The 19,883-nt window shown below is 37.6% G+C and overlaps 1 protein-coding gene across 2 annotated transcripts in view; it reads right to left on the bottom strand.

The window, feature by feature from the left end:
- The window catches only part of THSD7B (thrombospondin type 1 domain containing 7B), a 285,500-nt gene extending 272,626 nt beyond the window's left edge, over positions 1 to 12,874 (bottom strand). For both annotated transcript variants that reach the window (XM_061444781.1, XM_061444804.1), the window contains exons 1-2: positions 12,780 to 12,874; positions 10,616 to 10,789 (exon numbers count right to left, since the gene is read on the bottom strand). In XM_061444781.1, coding sequence (XP_061300765.1) covers positions 10,616 to 10,754 — 139 coding nt within the window. In that variant the 5' untranslated portion in view covers positions 10,755 to 10,789; positions 12,780 to 12,874. The remainder of the gene's footprint in view (positions 1 to 10,615; positions 10,790 to 12,779) is intronic.
- Positions 12,875 to 19,883: the final 7,009 nt, after the last annotated feature.

Below are 19,883 nucleotides of genomic sequence, written 5' to 3'. Positions count from 1 at the left end.
CAAGAGGACACCAATTAGTGAAAAAGTTCAGGTGATAACCCAGTAAACACCAGATATCCCCTCACTTTACATTTAATCACATGGCTGGCACCACCAGCCACATTTTATACTTCTGTTAACCTATTCAACATGTCAATAAAGTCCTAATAAAGACTTACTAAAGTACCTACATTATACATTTAATTTTTTAAGTATATTGAAAATGTAATGCTTTAAATGTCAGGATTTTTCAGCAAGTCATACGGTGTGAACTATTATTGCAAATAAAGCGTAGGAACATTTCTAAAGTTACTGTTGACTATGCCAGGGAATATGAATGCTTTTATTACCACTCCATTCTGTACAGGGTATAAACATAACTCTGAATTTGTTCACAGTTACTTAGGCTGTGCTGGTGGCATCAGCCCCTTCTCAAAGTCTTCTGCTGAAAGCCTGACAGCACTGCTTTATAAAGAGACACAAAGAGCTTTTAAAATCCAATCCTGTGAAATACAGGGGGGTGGTAAATACACATCAATGAGTGGTCAAAACCAAGCAGCAAATATACTGGCTTAAGATAAATAACATAGGTTTACTGGTACTTTCTCCAGGAACAGTTGGGTACCAAGGCAAGCAAGCTGCACCACAGCAATGACGTGGGCTCCACATTTGAGGCCTTGGGCTGGCTCCTCTTTGAACATATGCCCTTTCAAGTGAAATTAATCACTCTCTTTATCACTCCTGCAGCATCTGGAGCCATCATCATTACCCAACTGCTGAGAAAGAAATGAAACCACTAATCGCACGGGGAGTAGGGCTTAGTGTTCAGAGAAGGAAAGTTTTTATTAAGTTCTCATTTGAAAAGTGATTTTTCATGGTTAGCCCTCCAGGACATGCCACACAAAAGGTGGATATACCTTGGCAACTGTCTACAACTCCTCACCCAACATATAGAATCAATATACTTAGAACCACTACAATGAGGTTCCAACATGCTTTTCCAAATATAGCTCTATAATCCTGAATCACAGTTATACTCAAGTATGACATGGAGACACATTTAACTGCAAACTTTAAAAAATCTCTGGAAAAAGGTACTGCAGAAGTCTACAAAGCAGTAGACACTGGGCAGCATAATCAAAAGTAAGGATCAGATACTGCCTCTAGATGCACGCACCACACTCCTAATGATCTCAGCATGAATCCCCTATGCAAACTGAAGCTCATATATTCAAAACTACTATATTAAGTGGGAATTTCATCATATCTATCCAGTAGCTGAGGTTGATTAAAATAAACCATATGAACGCTATGTCAGTAATCTGGACTACCAGAAATCTGGATTACCAGAAATCTGGATTACCCCATCCCTTTCAACATCTCCATTTCACTTTCCTGGCTTTTACCCATCAATTCTTTTGAAAAGAAGAAAGAATACAAAGGAACTATTTTTTTCTTTCTGAAAAGAAAAAAAGAGTAAGTTGATGACAGCAGGACTATTTGCATAAATACCAAAGTGGAAAAAATTAAATCTAGGGAAATATGGGTATCAGTGGACAGACTACCCAAAACTCATGGCCCTCGAAAAAATCAGCTGCATTATCTGCATAGTGAGAGCAACAGGATGCATCTTAGAGATTTCTGATCTTGTGCATTTTCACCCATAATAATTGTACTCTACACAAGAGCTGACTGAGGTGATTACCCCTATATACTGAAATCGTTAAGCAGGGAAGTGAAACTTATTCTAATTTATGATATAATTATTAAGAAAAAAAAATCCTGCAGGGTTCTGAATAAGGGCAGTGGAATAATTAAATCTAGTACTCCACTGAAACAAGATGAAAATGTGATCATCCATTTTTAATGCTCCATCTATACGTAACAACAGAAATCTTTCCAACAGCTGCATTCAATTAAAAAATATTAACCCTAAGGAAGAAGTACAAAAACATGCTCATCTGTTTTTCTTGCCACTCACTGTGCTTCTTTTGTGAGTAAAATATGGGTAACAATACGATCCAACAAAGTTGAATGAAAAGTACTACAATTCTAATAATATGTTACCTTCTTTTTTTTTTTAATGAACAATTTAAGAAACCACTTTTGCAGATTTTCCCCTGTGACCCGCAGCTCTGTTCCCATAGTAACTATTGAGGAAAGAAAAGGATAAGGCACCTAACTTATACTTTTCCCAATATCAACAAAAAACAGGAAAAAAAGCACCTTATTCTCAAAAACCATTATTCTCAGGAAGGGAAGAGGGCCATTAAAAGATTACTGTGAATCTCCTGTGTAATCTAGTTTAAACCACCACCTACTGAACATCTGATGTCGGTTAGACAAAGATATTTGTTAAAGCATGTAATCTTTGTGGAAAAGAACTATTGAAACATTTTTGCAAGCCCAACAATAACAAAATTACCAGGCACATGCTATAAAAGCTTCATCTGAACTCAGCAAGCACCACCATCAGTTTACAGCTGTGCTGCTGCACAGTACTCATCACCACTGAGGAGCTGGTACTCAACATATTATCTACAAGCACATAAAGCGTTAACATTAACATATGTTTCAGTGTCATTTCAGTTCCTCCTTTGCTTGCCTTTTTAATTTTACTGATACTGCTTGCTGTAGTGCATTTTTCCAGGAAAAAATAAGGAACCCAGTGATTGATTCTTTAAGCAGTGCCACCAAGAACGTTTCACTGGTCTCTTCAAGTCCCAGTGGGAAACCAGAGCTGGTAAGAACATACCAAGTTTTACAGAGAAAAACAGCATGAGTTTAAGCATCTCTGAATCTCAGATTACGCTTTCTAAACTTATCCAGGAACAATCCTGGTGTCTCTGACACTAAATGGCATTCTCTGTGCCAGCCGGTTAGGTTCTTCAGCTATGCCCCACATGCTGAGCTATTAGCCCTGTAGATTAAGGATAAATCCAGAAGCTACAGTGGACAGGACCCAGGTAAGCATGCAATGGGCTGCTCTAGACTGTTTATCCAACACAGCACCAGACCTCAAGAACCTGAAGGAAAGGCAAGGCTGGAAAATGAGCTTCCTGCGCACAAAAGATTCTTCAGGAGAGAGATTGAGCTCTTCTCATGTATCTTTGTCTCGTTCTCTTATCTGTATTTACTGCCTGAGGATACAAGTTATACACCAACCGTGAAACACCCACCTAAATATTACCTGTACAACCACTGCAGAAGGTTATAAAGGAAGGCAACAGATGCACCTCCACAACTACAAGACAAGTGGAATTCAGCTCTTGAGAAAACAAGACCAGATGAGGCTATCATATCAGAACTGAAATGAAAAGGGTGAGGTAAAGAGCCAGAACTATAGAAAATAAAATTTACATGTGTGTGAAACAGAAAGGTGAAAATGTGGATAGGAATGGGTAAGGAATAATGAGGAGAGAAACGCAAATATTTAGCAATCTGAAACTGCATTCCAGTCTAAGGAAAAATGAGATTAGCTTTAAGGCCACTCTCAAATCTTCTCAAATTATATCAGCCAGCATATCAAGTTTTGCTGCTAATGAAATTTTGCAAAACAACTTCTTTTAAAATTACAATTACTGTTGTTTTAAAAAGTTTTCCAGGAATAAAAGCATAATTTATACTGTCTCAAAAAATATTCTTTATAAATAACTGAGACAAAATTAGAACTAAAGAACTATTTTTTATATTTAAATAACTTTTTGTAATGGCTAGTTAATGAAACTTTAACAACAGCTTAAAACCAACTAAACTACTTCAAATTAAACTGTTTATTACATAATATCAAAAAAAAATCACCATCTATATGATTGAGATATTTTAAGCCAGCCACTTAAATTAAAATCATAAAATATCAGTGAGTGAAATCTCATCTGAATCTGACATAATTCTGAGGAGTGATATTAAGAAAAGATCTAATGTGACAAACCAGTTCAAAGAGAATACGTTTACTAACACGAGTCCAGAATATCTCAGTTATCATTAATTCACAAATACCTTAGGAACAACCACCAAAAGAAGAGTTACTTAAAGAACAGTCTGGCTCAAGTACAAAGCTGGGAACTACAGAGCAGTCAGTCTCACCTCTGTGCCTGGCAAAATCTTGGAGCAGATTCTCCTGGAAGGCATGCTAAGGCACATGAAAAACAACAAGGTGCTTGGTGACAGCCAGCATGGCTTCACTAAGGGGAAATCCTGCCTGACCAATTTAGTAGCCTTCTATGATGGGGCTACAGAACTGATGGACAGGAGTAGAGCAGTTGATGTCATCTACCTGGACTTGTGCAAAGCATTCGACACTGCCCCACACAACATCCTTGTCTCTAAATTGGAGTGACATCAATTTGATAGGTGGACCACTCCATGAATAAAGAACTGGCTGGATGGCCCCATGCAAAGAGTTGTGGTCAATGGCTCAATGTCCAGCTGGAGACCACTAACAAGTGGTGTCCCTCAGGGATCGGTGTTGGGACCGGTCTTGTTCAACATCTTTGCCGATGACACCAAGCTGTGTGGTTCAGTTGATATGCTGGAGGGAAGGAATGCCATCCAGAGGGACCTTGACACGCTTGTAAGGTGGGCTGATGCCAACCTTATCACATTTGAACAAGCCAAGTGCAAGGTTCTGCACCTGGCTCATGGCAATCCCATGCACAGCTACAGGTTGGGCAGAAAAGAGATTCAGAGCAGCCCTGCAGAGGACGTGGGGGTTCTGGTCGATGAGAAAATGAACATGAGCCAGCTTCAGTGTGCACTCACAGCCCAGAAAGCCAACCATATCCTGGGCTGCATCAAAAGGAGCGTGACCAGCAGGTCGAAGGAGGTGATCCTGCCCCTTTTCTCTGCTCCTGTGAGACCTCACTTGGAGTATTGTGTGCAGTTCTGGTGTCCTCAACATAAAAAGGACATAGAACTGTTGGAACAAGTCCAGGGAAGAGCCACGAGGATGATCAGGGGACTGGAGCACCTCCCATATGAAGACAGGCTGAGAACATTGGGGCTGTTCAGCCTGGAGAAGAGAAGGCTGCGTGGAGACCTCATAGCAGCCTTCCAGTATCTGAAGGGGGCCTATAGGGACGCTGAGGATATTCATTATGCTGATGCTATTCATTAGGGACTGTAGTGACAGGACAAGGGGTAACAGGTTAAAACTTAAACAGGGGAAGTTTAGATTGGATATAAGGCAGAAATTCTTTCCTGTTAGGGTGGTGAGGCACTAGAATGGGTTGCCCAGGGAGGCTGTGAATGCTCCATCACTGGCAGTGTTCAAGGCCAGGTTGGACAAAGACTTGGACAACAGGGTTTAGTGTGAGGTGTCCCTGCTCATGGCAGGGGGGTTAGAACTGGATGATCTTAAGGTCCTTTCCAACCCTAACTATTCTATGATTCTATAATTCTATAAACTGGTCATGGTTGAAGGTAAAAATAAGAACATTTATCATTTTGAAACAACTCCTCCATCACCAAGCAGCAATCTGAATACAACAGAACTTAATAGGGGGTTTTTAAATTATTTATTAATTCTTGCTGCTGTCTATACGACAAGATTGCAATCTATAACCCAAGAAAATCACTGCAGTTCTAAATTCTTAGAATAGCAAAGAACCTTAGAATCATTCAAAGTTTAATTAAATCAAGGCTGAATTTCCACGTTAGTTTAAATATTTAAAATTCAATTCACCAAGACCACATAATAACCTACGATTAGAATATCTGCCACAAAACGAGAAGTTTGGAAGCATCAGAAAGTCAGAGATACCATAAAACTTCCAGATACCACACAAAGATCCTTAAAAACACATTTGCAATTCATTCATGAATTGTTGTCCTATCAAATAAAAAGTAAAAATAAAAAAAATTAAAACCACCAAACCTTAATCTAGGATAATTATCATTCTTCATCTTGTAGAGCTTCTGGAAAAATACTATTTGTTGCAGAGATATCTTTGAATCTCTTTCAGCAGGTTTGAGCTCTACTGTCCTTTGAGGATCTGGACTCCTTTTAACATTTGGTGTTTGTAGGTAAAAGTTTGTCTTTTAAGACATTAAGGTCAAAGGCATTTCCTAACCAGAACTTGGCCTGCCTGAAATTACTATCTTGAGAAGGGCATTTTATGGCAGTATTATCTGCGAACAGAGAACAAGGGATCTTTTTCATCTTAGCAGTAACTGGCTCACCCACATTCACAAGTAGTTCAAAGGTTCCTCTGCGTTAGAAGTCGTTCTCTGAAAAGTTCATTTCATACCCTTTCCATTAGGATTGTTTCTGAAGAAAGACTAATGATCAAAACCCATTTGCTAATCCTATTTTAAGAAGGACTTTCAAATATGGGTAATAACTCTGAACTAAAGGGGTTTTTCTGTTCACTTGTGGAAAGAGAACTTGCAGCTCACACCTCACTCCCAGAAGCCCACATACACCAGAAGATTAGTGCTTTCTTTCCTAGGTAAAAAGCTCTCTAGTGTGATCATCTGTATTACAGATGCATTTCCCAGTCTGATACCTCACTTTCAGTACTCCCATTCGTAAAAGGGAGTGTATTCCTACTGGGTTATATCATCATCCCAGTTTAATTTTTCGAGAGAATTACAGATGGAGAACTCACTGGAACACCACATCTGGGTTTCTAATAGCCTCTTTCCTCCCTTCTGTAGTAGACAGGGTATTATTGCCACATTAAATAGCATTTTACCACAATTAGAGAATTATTTTCCTAAAAATCAGAACATTTTCATCCAAAACGTTTTTACGATATTCCCCTTAAAAAAAGAAAAAAAAAAATCCACATCACTTCTTTGGCTCTGAGAGACACCTTTATGGGGTACATCCCTGATCCCTTTCATTCTGTTAGTATTTTACAGGAAATAGCACATGCACAGTTACTGAGGTGGTATTTATGCAAGAGCTGAAGACATTACAGCAGTAATGGCAAGACTGCAACCTGCCCATGGGGCAACTGCAAGTGTCTCTGGGAAAGGCTACTTTTTAGCATTTTTTTAATCCTAATTATCAGCCCATCTCCTGTAAAGCACCCAAAATATTTCTCCGCATGGCACACATTTTAGACTTAACTTAGACTTTAGAACTAAATTGTAGAGTTTTACTAAGAAAAAATAAACCAAATTCAATCACGCTGCGGATACACTTCTGTATAAATATTTTATGTAAAGTTTTAAAAGCTTGAATAGCTATTACTAAAACATAGACATAATTGTATTACAGAAATTCCAGGCACTTTTAGGACCATTCAAGAGCTGAAGAAAATCAACATGTTGAAATATGTGAACTGATAACTGGCTATTACATTAAACAACATTAATTTACAATATTAATTTAGATCCATTTATATTTTCATAAGATTTTATCACTAAAACTGCTTTGTTAGTTAGCAAGTGTTGGAAAATTATTCAGCTATTGAAGGTTGCTGAGTAATTTAGTTGGTATAATTATTGCTTTCATGTTTAGGCTGGTGGCCACAAAATAAGTACTGACAAAGAATATCTTCAAAACCAAGAGAGATACAAGAGTGTACAGATATTTAAACATTAATGTATTATCTCTTGAAACAAAAAGCTAAAAATAAATGGTTTTAAGACACGCCAGAAATAAGAAAATGAAAGTGATAGTCCTTTGAATAGCTGAGTGAAAGGTATGTATTACCTATCTCACACTGACAAGTTCTTACATCTTAGAAACATGAAGCCTATGTTTTCTGTGATTTCAATAAGATTGCTTTCACTTTCACCAAGACCACCAAGCCCAGCATAACAATGTATGAATCTGCATTACATAAAGCCAAGGATTTAGCTAAAAACCTTCAGTGTTCATACAATGCTACTTTTTTTCCCCCCATTCATATTAAGGATGCATTTCTGGGCTTCTATCTGCTAGGAAAATTTACTACAGTACATATACACTCATTGTATTAAAGTCGGAGCTTTCAGCAGCATAACCTTATTTAATTATAAAGCATAACACTTCAGTAAGCTGAATTTCTCTACAGCAAGTAATTTGCCATGCTAGTGACAATTCAAGATTTAAAAACAAAACAGACCATCTCATCTCCCATTAGGGATTGCTCATTTCTCAGTAGATTGTTTCATTAAAAAAAGACAACAGCTGCAGGTTTTCCTTTTATCAGAACAGATTTGCTCCACTCTGACTTTAAAAGCTACTTCTTTTTAGGTTCACTATGGTGTGCTTTTTTTTTTTTTTTAATTGGGCATAGAAGTCTTCAAACTACAGAATTATTTATATTTTTATTAGTATAGAAAGCACAAATCTCATTAGGTCAAGACCTCCATGATATACAACCCAAAGTTGTTTTATTATTAATGTATCTTGTCACAACATGTGTTAACCTTTCTACCTCTCCAGATCCACCTGCTCCATTCAATTTACCATACCTCTCCTCCCAAAACATTTCCCTGTAATCTTTTGAAAGATACACCTTTGTGATGATGTACCTGAAAAAAATCATTTCAAGCAAAATAAAAGAAGGCATACAAAAGCAAGCAACATATGCTACCCTGACAGCAGACTGCCATTTACACTCTTTAGTAACTAGTTCCAAGATCACTGTAGTTTTATTTTGATATATATGCTTCCAAATACCTCAGAAAGGAAACTGCAACACATGCAGCAGAACTACCAAAAGCAAGCCACTCATTTACTGCTGCAAAAGACAAAGATGCAGGATTTAGAAATGTTGCTGCTTCACTACTACTGCAGAGAAAGTAGGGGTTTCACAAACAATGTCTTGTCTTTTTAGCAAAACAAAGTTTTTTGGGGGAACATACTATTCGTTTCAACCTAGAATTAAACATTTTGGATTTAGATATAATTTTCACCTAATTCTCAACAAAATACTCCAATGAAAATAATGAAGATTTTGTTTACAAATACAAAAATATTAAACCAGTGGAAAAACAAAAGACAAAAATAAAATAAGCAAACAAACAAACAAAAAACCACACAAAACAACACAAAATAAAACAAAATAATTAAAACCACTTATTGCAATCCAGACAATGAATTTTGGCGCACACTCACACGCTATTTTCATTTGGAAAACATTTCACTCAAAGTTGTTTTCTACCTCTCATCACTACATAAGCAGAGAAAATGCATCAAAATACTGTTAGGATTGAAGATTTTTAAAATTACTCTGGAGAGCTCAGATATTTCTAATTTACTGTGGAAGTCACAAGAAGTGACAATTTCCTTCCGCTTCTGGGAGACAGACCTTTACAACGAGCTCATCACAGGGCTTTCAGAACATGTTAACCCTGCATCCACTCAAACCTGTGCAACACCTTTTCTTAGTTCTAAATACATCTGCCTCAGATGCCTTTGAAGCATTGATAACTATTGTCAGCTGGAATCATCAAGTCAAATTAAATTTTTATGACTTCCAACGCACAACCCTAAAGACTGACAGTACAATACACTCTAGAACTGAAGACAGACAGCATTAAAGGGTCTAATTTGTATTAAGAAAACAACTCTACCTTTCAAAGCTTGTTCAAAAATCACATAAATAACAGTGAATTGGAGAAAGACAGTTCGTGCTGTTTATTTCCTTTTCATTTTACATGCAAGACATCATAAAAAAATGTCTTTAGAAATATAGTGTCAGAGTTGTACACAACCAGCACTTCACCAGCGCTCAGCCTCCCATCCCAGCAGCCAGGGTAAGAAGCTTGTGTTGATCCTATCAGAAAGATAAGAGCCCTCCCAGAATAACTGTTTCACTATTCAGCTAATTCAGTCTTCTATAGAATTATAATTTAAAACCAAATAACCAAACCAGCAAATAACCTCTCACAAAAAGGACTGAAATTATTTTTCCATTAAATTTAACCACTCTGTTGCTCAGGCATAAAAGGCCAGTGCTCAAAGGGATCATGCGCAATGAAACCTCTGGTTCAGTTGCATCTTTTTTATGCAGTATTTTGAGTAAACATTTTGCAAATTTGCCAATCTTTCCATTTCATTGAACATTCTTTGTTGCCGTGTTGTGCTACAAAGTATCCAATATGTCATGCTTAGTTTTATTCATCTGTACTATACCATCTCCTATCTACCTCCTCCCTGTCACCAAGAATCAAAGTGCTAGCAATGCATCTTCACAAAAATTTCCAAACATTGTGTGTGCACTTTCATGTATCCAATATGACTGATGCACAGAAATAATTCACTAAATGTGAATTAAAAGTAAATGGAAGTATAAATAGATCAAGCAAGAGTATGGACTTCTGGCTCAATTCATCCTGAAAGATGCTGGTGTGCCTTTTTCATTCAAACGTAAAAAGAAAATTATTAAATATTTCAAAGGAAGCAACATTAGGATGATGATACCAGGATCCAGTAAAAATTTTACTCATTAAGCAGTCCAGAATTATACTCTAGAGTCACTCTGGTGCATAACTGCAACAGGCATGAAGATAACTAATTTAAAATAGGGATTAACCTCCTCTATTTTTCAGTTAAAAAAAAAAAAAAACAAGAAAAAGAAAGACATTATTAGGCTTTTGTAATTTATTATTGAGCTAAAACAGAATTGAGAAAGTGCAATCACTCCATCCTCAAATACAGGAATCTTACAGCAGATAATTTACTTTTTTTTCCTACCTGTTTTCCAGACAAACTGATGACCTCCCCTGGCTTCCGGATCAGCTGTTTGTAACATTAAGACAACAAACAAAAGGAAGGACTTCCCCAGGCTCTGCCATGCCCAATGAGGAGAAACCCAGTTCTGTTGTAGAAGCATAATTCAGATAATTCAGTCTCTTGTTTTATTTGGTCCTAGAATTACAAAAGAAAAAAAAAAAAGCTTGCTCAAAGACTTAAAACACCAAGGCAACAGACTCAGCTTAAAGGTAACTTGGTGACCACTTTGCATTTGAGTCCGTGGGTGCCAGATTCACTGAGGACAAGATTTTTCTGAAGGCTTCTCTTAGAAAGTGGAAAAAAAGCTGCAGGGGGAAAGAGGGTCAGCTCCCAGAGGACGTGCATCCCATCCTATAAAGTCAGCCGTTCTAAATGCTTTTAGCAGGTTCTTAAGAAATCTACCAGTACAAATGAATGACAAGGGACCTGATAAAACTGTGTGATGTGTCCCTTCTTTTCTGTTTAATTTATCTTTAGCATTCATATTATCATGATATAGGCAGACTAAACGAAAGCTGAGAATGGATTGCAGGTGCAAAATTCAGCTCTGAATACAGACCCCATGTCCTACATTTAAGATCCCCAAAATACCAGACCTGAAATTGTTTTAGCTCCATGTATGAACATGGAATATACCAAAGCAATATAAGAAATGCAACAGGAAAAGCAGAGAAGCAGGGGTTGCTTGTCAGTATATGGTGAACCAGCCTGAAAGGGAAAACTAGACATTACTCAGGCATTTCTCTGGAATTTGGGACTCACATTCACATCCCTGATCTTTGAGCTCCGTATCAGCAACCAGCTACTCCAGAGAGGTCCCTCTGACTAAGGGATTTTAATTAAGCTCTCCAACAGTTCAGACGAATACCAGAGCCATTTTGTGACTGAGGCAAGTATGGATCAAGTCCTATTGCTGGAGCAGTTTTACACCACACAACTCATTAAAATAATCACTGTGCAACACTGAAAGGAAGGAGAAATGTCTTTCTGGTTCCCCCATACAAAGCAGGTGCCCATCATCTAAATACCTGCTTCAGCAAACAACCACATGGTTTATATGCCATGGAAAAGCTCCAAAGCAAGAGAGATTACAAAAAGATGATACACAAAAAAGTAAAATCTTAAAAATTCCAATTCAGACCAGTAGTTCAAATCTCTATTTTTCTCATCCCAGAAAATGACCAACTAGCCACTTACTTAGGCAGATTTTAAGTGAGTTTCAAGATGTTTTGGATTCATCCACATTCACGTAGGAACAGTTTTGAAGTCCCATAAAATGTTAATGGTACTGCCACATCAAACAAGGGTTTTTTTCTGATGTAATATACGTATTAATTTTTTTTTATGTAATAGCTTTTGTATTTATACCATGTTTAAATTCACAACATAGATTTACTTATTCGTGATTAATCTTACTTGTATAGGTTAAAATGTCAAATCCATATTAGTGTAAGGAGAGAGATAACACCTATCTTCAAGATTTGTCTTCATTGGCATAATCTTGGCAATGCTCATTAAAATTAACAGTTATTAGAAGTTTAGTCCAGAAAAATTCCATTACATTCCTAACCTTATGAAAAGCAACATTGTCATTTTACATAATACACAGGATCATTCTTGATAAGAACCTGAAGATAAACCTGAAAATAGTATATATTGAATATACAGTAAAACTTTTAATTTCAAGCTGCATTTAAATTACTTGCAAACAGTTTCTATCATGATAAATTCATGCAATTATGTTTAATCAGATATTGACTGACTACAGCAGAAGGTACAATGTAGTATCTGTTATCTGGTTGAGTTCATTCTAGCGTTTCAGATGAACATTTCATGTAAGACCTGAAACACCATCAAGCTGACCAAAACCAGTAATGCAGGCAAGGTCCTGGATTTATTGCTTTGCTCATGTCTTCTGGGTTATTTAGTTAGAATTCACATTTATTTCAAAGTGCAACCTGCCGTGTCCCAACATGTGGGACATACAAAGCACAAGTGAAGCTCAGAAATCGTGAGCATCCTTCTGAAATGCAATGTAGCAGGGAAGTCCTCAGAATGGGGGGAAGAAGGGCTGTTTAACATCCTGCAAATAAGATTTTTTTCGTCCCTGTAGGTGGCTGCTTACCTCACACAGAAGAGCTGAGGAGGAGTGACCTGCCCAGTGTCTTCAGCATTGCAGTTACCATCTATGACGGTCAGAAAACAGTCACTGACTTTCTGCCAAGGGAAAGAGATAGAATTAGTGACACTGGCTCCAACACTGTTCACACCTGAAAACACAAACAGGGAAAGAAATTATTCAGATGCTCAGATTTAAGTACTGAGGGGATCCAGCAAGCTCACCTGTGCAAAAAACACTCATTTAAATTGCAGGGCAGCTCTCCAGGTCCAGAAGAATGCCATAAGAACAACATGCCTTAAACAGGTGGGGGCATGAAATGGGCAAATCCAAAGAAACCTGAGATAACAGCTGATAAAGACGCTGAGACTTTTAACAAAGCACCAGTAGGGCTCATCAGCTGCTTTCTCAATACACTGCCTTCATCTCGGCGTTCAAAGGGCCGGTAAACAGCAGTAAATCCCTGGGACTAGCAGTCTCCTGCCCAAAACGAGGGGTTTCACACATGTTTATTCTTCGGGCAAGACTATAAAGATAACTGGTTGCTGCTCCCCATGGAGCAAGAACAGAGATTACATTAAATCAGGAAAAATAGAAATAAATTAGTCACCATGACACTGATCCTAATCTCACCAACCCCAGCAGAGCTCTATAGAGTCCACTGATTTACACCACAGCCAAGCACAACAAAAATTTGTCTGTATATCTAAGTCTGTATAACACAATATGGAACAGTAGCTGTGCTGTCCTGTTATGATAAAAAATTATTGCACAGGCAACATATGCTATCTACAGAAAAAATTAATACATTATGAAGGCCACCAACATTTCACATCAAATTTAGTTACAGTATATCTCAGCTCCCAAATGTGTCAGCATGGCTAGCTGTAAACTGGCAAATACAGAGAAAAAAAAAGGGGGGGGGGGGGGGGGGGGGGAATAAAGAAATAAAAGGAATTTACCCATGGAAAATAGTTTTAAAAATTGACTTCACCAAGACTAGTCATGATTAAACTCATGCAATTACTTAAATGTGTTCAAGATACGTGTTTTATACTGAAAAATATCTCACTTTTCCAAAACTGATTATCTGGATTTATTCAATATACTTTATCATGCAGGCCTAGCCAATTAATAGCCTGCACTAATAGATTATCATGAAATTAAACAATGAGGTGTTGTTTTCATGTATTTGTAGGATTAGTCACAAGCATCCTTTTAATTTTGTTTGGTTTGCACAGAATCTTGTTCAGAAAAACAAGGATATCATACATTAGTTGTAACGGCTGGGAATACACAAGCAGTCTTGAAAAAGCCATGTGCAAGTTTCCTAATGATCATTACAATGCATTACATTATCTAATCTACTGCTAATTCTCTTAATGACAGGATTGAATAAAACAAGTTTTGAATAACAGACTTAATTTAGAAACCTACATTTCTGCTGAAAACATGGCATTCAAGTATAGTGTCAAAATGTTATCAATAAATAAAAATGCACAGAGCTGACAAATAAATATTTCTGATGAGTTCAAAATTTTATTTCAGTTTCAACATCAATTTCATTTCATTTTCAACATCGATGAACTATCCAGCAGCCAAACCCTGCCCTAACCCCAGCTTAGCTAGGGAGGCGGAAAAGCCTCTGGGTAACTTTTGCCATCTTCCAGCCACTGCTGAGCACTCAGAGGCAGATGTTTCCAAGTCATAGTCATTGTGCTAGTCCAAGACAGATTAGGAGTCCTCAAAAGCATCCAACACTGAAAGACAAAAGATTGATGGTCCAATTTTGACTCCCCACTCTACACATACTGTACTGTTACGTGAAAGCACCAGTTGCTCTTTCTTCAAGCTTCCACAGGACAAGAGGTTTCTTCAGTCATTCTGCACCATTTCTGTGGCTTAGGAAAATTCAGTCTGGCTCTGCTCCAATGTAGATTTACACAGTATTTATTACTGAACTTAGAAAAAGATCAACTTAAACTGATCCAAACCTGAGACACGATTTTAGCCTTGACATGTCAATTACATTCCCCCTAATATCACTGGGAGTTGTGACATTCCCCATCATAGGTAAATCTGACCTACTTTTTTTGTCTACAAGATGGGAATGCTGACAAGGACACCTGGGTAGCACTCTCCACTTAAAATACACGATGCAGTTAGAATAATCCCAAACACTATAAATAGTAACAACAAAAAAAGTAATTGCGGATCATATGCGTAGCTATAAATCATTTGGCAGGTGTCTAGCATAAAGATAAGCATCATTAATCATGAATAATTTTTCTTAACAGAAACTTAAGCAGTAATTATGCAACTGTTTGCCTACTACACGCAGCACAAACCCATTGTTTATGATATTCCAAGATAATGTGGAAGTTTAGAGCATACTCTTTATCATCAGATACCAGCAAAATCTGCCTTGCCTTCTCAGAAAGCTGTTACCCAAAAAGCTAATTCTGTTCTTAGAGCAGCAGAATGCCTGGCCTGTAGCAGCAGAGGCTGATCACCACAGCCGTGTGCTGCAGACCATCCCTGGGGGAGGTACTTCCAAAAAAAGCCACTAATGCTAGTGCTACAGGTTTTAAGTTTAATAAAATGAAAGTGGCACATATATCAAACTAAGAAGAAACCTTCAGATAGAAATGCGTATGTGCCCATGACACAGGTGTATGTGTATGCTGCCCAATCTTTTAGCTATTGATTAAGTTACACTAAATCCCTTTTACTTCCACATGGAAAAAACACTATACATTCTTACACACTCGGAGAAAGACAGTCTTGTGGTTAAAGTAGGGGCACCCTACTAAATCGATTCCACTTCCAAACGTGTCAGAAACCTCCTGTGCAAAAAGTCATTTAAGGTCACACTCCAACACTAATACTTGATGCCGCAAGCGCTCCCCTTGATTTCAGAGGAGTGACTTTGCATATATAACAGTAGCTTAATTTTCTATACCTCTACTTCTTCATTTCCAGTCCTTAGTTGGGAATATTTATTCTTCTTCCAGGAGAATTTTAGAAAATATTAAAAACATACAGCATGAATGAACTAAATTTATATATCGGGTTAAAAATCGCCTGACAGTATTTTTGTACTAACTGGTCACTCATCAGGAACCAAAACTTTAAGCTCTACAAACAATTCTTTGGTAATTCGCTACAATAACTGTAAGGGTTAATTATGCCCAAAAGAACATCTGGTGTTAACACATCTTCATACAGAGGACAGCTCCAAACTACTAGCAGACAGTCTAAATCAGCCTGCTTTGGGCTGGGAGTAAACCTGCACAACCTCCAGATTGACAAAGCTGAACAAAAATTCACCACGGTCCATTTTCACATATAAGCCTTACTTAACTTTCCTCAACACTCAGTTGCTGGAAAGCTCAGTAAGTAGTCAACTTCATTCAATAGTCATATTTGAAAGCTCAGATATTTATTTTGGTGATTTCAAATAGTAAGAATCTATTGTTTCATCTTTTTTCTTTCATTCAATTGTACCTGTTTCTTGTCCCAAAGCTATAGAAGATCCTGGTAATTAAAAGCAATAATATGAAATTACTGTACTGTCAATAAATTGCTGCTTAACTTACAACAATTTGTTTGGGGTAAAACCCCTGAATCCTAAATTTTTCTGCTTCAGTTTTCATACATCCTTTTGTTAAAGCAAGTTTGAATTTAGAAGTTTAATTATAACCTTAGATAAGTGGATTATAATGAATGAAGTTCCAGCAAGGGAGTTTAAACTGATGCATTATGACTACATTAAAGGAAACACTAGAGAATAGACTTTCCATCAGTAGAACAAGTTTAATTAAAACAGTGCTAGAGCAGAACTGTTCTGTGAAATGATGCGACTGTTCCCTCTCATGCCTAAGTACTTGCAAAGGACTCTATGGGAACACACTTCACTTTCAAGAGTAAAAAGTATATGAGATTTCAGACTTTTTGAGGAACCCAGTTCAGAAGATCAGTTAAAAGTAGTTAAAGCAAAACTTGCTTCATTTGTACACAAACACATATGGCTTACACAAACACAGAAGAGTGGAGAGATTCAAGAGCTCATGTAAGGCACTGTCCTGATGATACACAGTTGCACCATCATACACCCTACAGCCCCCATGCTCACTGAAGCAAAATTAATGATGCTCAACATTGCCACATTTTCTTCTACAAAAATCATTTAATGGGACCCAGGATGCAAGTACTTAAGTGTTATCCAAGCCTTGGAGTTCTCAATGGTATTTAACACCCATGGACCTTTGGTGTTGTATCTTAGGACTCAAAGTAGGCTAATTTACTTCACAAATTTTCTTCAAGCTACTATCATACTCCACACAGCAGGAACAAGTACAGAGCAATTAAGATCAAAATGCTCAAGTCTGTCAATAGTTTCTCTTGTGAACTCAGGCATTGATTTTTTCTGAGCAGAACACAGAAAGTGCCCAATAACTTTTAAGTAACCTTTTCAGACTGCTTGTGCACTTTTATTTATTTCATTAAATACAAAGAAGGCTATAGCAACTCAAACTAAACATCCACCAAGTCCCAGATCCTCCAACAGGAGAACGATACCAAATGACCAAGGTGCAGTGGAAGGACGAAGTGTGCACTAATAGTACTTCTTGCTATACCTTCCTAGCCTCCAAAATGTTGTGGCTTCCACATCTTCAGAGTCAGGAGGCCTTTCTATCTGACAGCCGTCTTTGTAAACTTATGTCAAAGTCACATTCAGAACCTATGTAAGTTTAGTTTTGGGTTTGTTTGGGGTTTTGTAAATAGGTTATGTATATAGCCTATACACAGCTACATGTGAGGCCTCCTCATGCAGGCTTGTCAACCAGCACCACGGAACACAGCCCACAGTAAGCTCAGTGATGCCTTCACGCTATAGGACACCACTTCCATAACAGCAAAACTTTTTATCTTTGAGGGGAAAAAAGTTTCTTTTTATTTTTCAATGGATAGAGAAAAGTTTGACTCTATTATCAATATACTGTTCTGCTGTAGGTTTTATCATTGGCACTGGATGAACTAAAGGTCCTTTCAAACTCAACTATCTAAGAATTGTTATCATAGTCGTATAGATCTTGGATTACTGTTAAATTGCAATTAAGTATACAAAGGGAAAGAGAGCTGGCACTACTTCCAATGCTATTTCAGTAAATGCTATTGCAACTAGTTGTTCAAAGAGGATTACTCTCACTTCACTGGCAAAACACTGCATATAATGCACATTCAGCAGTATCATACTGTTTGAAAACTAGTATTTGAAATTTTCCTTTAAGAGGCAAACCTGGAAACCACTCAGTAGAGCGCAAACTCCCTACTTTAGCAGCATGACCATTCACACGGGAAAAAACAGAAAGCTTCAAGTCACCAATTACAAGGCAGCAGAGTTTAAAAAAAAAAAAGAAAAGAGAAAAAAAACTACCTCATAACCTCTACTGCGGGAACAATGGCAGATTTTTCTTAGCATTCCCATTAAAGTGCTTTCAGTTCACAGGAATTAAATTGCTTTACTGCAGTGATTTTCTTCTGCATTCTGATATTACTTTATATTATTTGACATTAATACAGCATTGTGAGCTGTAGGTCAGGATTTCTTTTCCTCCTCACTGGAACGTGGCCACCACACAGAGTTTATCAATCTTAAACACAAGGTCAAAATGTAACTATCAAGTACCACCAAGCATATGAGCTCAGTAAAGGCTTAGGCTCTGCTTAGCAGGGGAAGGACCATCTGCTTCCTTGCCACAGGACTGCCTTATCTGAAGCTTATCTCCAATTTAAGTTATTATATTCTACTCTTCTACAGAACAACAGAGCGCACGCACACACCCAAGCATCCAAACAAACTAATGACAGATAGTCAGGAAAACGTTGCAGTTTCAACTTGTTATTCAGTTTTAGGGAGAGTATTTGGGGTTCAGTTTTGAACCTCAAGATCGGTGACTGTGGCTAAAATAACACTACTCTTGCATACACACACACAGGCCAACATGAATGCTTCTTGAATGTATAAAGTTTTCCTTCTGCTGTAACACATTAAGAACAATTTCTTTTCCACAATATTTGTACCTCTATTTGTATGTAGTCATTACTATTTTGCCATTTGCTCTACATAGCTCTAGTTTATACCCAAATGAGCTAATATGAAAAGACACACACACATCCACAAGATAAATTCCATTTCAAAAAACTCATTTCCAAAGTGCTGAAATAAACATTTTTTCCAATGCACCGTCATCAGCTGTTTATTTCAGTGCACCAAACACAAACTCATAGGAAAGGAGAAAATATGGAGCACAATGCAATGCAAACATTCTATGAATCCAAAACCACACAGGCTCTTCGGAGGAGCACAGTTAATCAAACACTGTCTTTGTAGTTCATTTCCTATCAAACATCACCAGTGAAGACTTGTAATGGTGTCTCCAGCAACCAAGGTTTATCATTTCTATAGAATAAAAGCCTGTATAAGTCAAATCCCACGTAAGAATACATACTTTAAATAATTACAGCTAGCGTTGTCAAATATATTTCGTGATGCTTTATTATTGATTCATTCATTTTCCTTCCATTCACTTTGAAAAGGATGTCCCAGTCATTGATGACACCTGGCCCAGGCAGACAGTGTAATAAAAGGGTTAAGAAAAGATTATACTACTGAAAAAAAAAAAAAAAAGAAGTGAAGTCTGAACACTCACAGAAAGAAAGTGACAGTGTGATAAAGAACTTCTGGACACACACACAGATGCCAATGTGCACACACCGCACTCTGAATGCAGCTTTTGCTAACTGCCATACAGACTTACTCTGGCACACCAAGAGCAACACAGTTACAGAACGCACACAGTGTACTGAAAAGTACATTTGGGTTTTAGGTGGAATTTACTTTCAGAAACGCACAAGCTATGGCTTATACCAAATTTCCTCATGCCACCATGTGAGGGTCTTCATAGAAGGCTTCACAGACCTCATTTTCCCCCTGCAGTTGTAGTACTCAGGAAAAATGTGTCTCCACAGAAGATGCACACAATAGCAGAAAGCTCACACCATCACATCACGTTGCTTCCTCCAGAGTGGAAGAAACACCAGGCC

Source organism: Pezoporus flaviventris, unplaced genomic scaffold, assembly GCF_033815535.1.
Source record: "Pezoporus flaviventris isolate CSIRO_AGI_PZ_B2104156 unplaced genomic scaffold, CSIRO_AGI_Pfla_v1 ptg000001l, whole genome shotgun sequence".
NCBI lineage: Eukaryota > Metazoa > Chordata > Aves > Psittaciformes > Psittacidae > Pezoporus > Pezoporus flaviventris.
The sequence above is the reverse complement of the archived record's forward strand: the minus strand, read 5'-3'. Positions and strand labels throughout refer to the sequence as shown.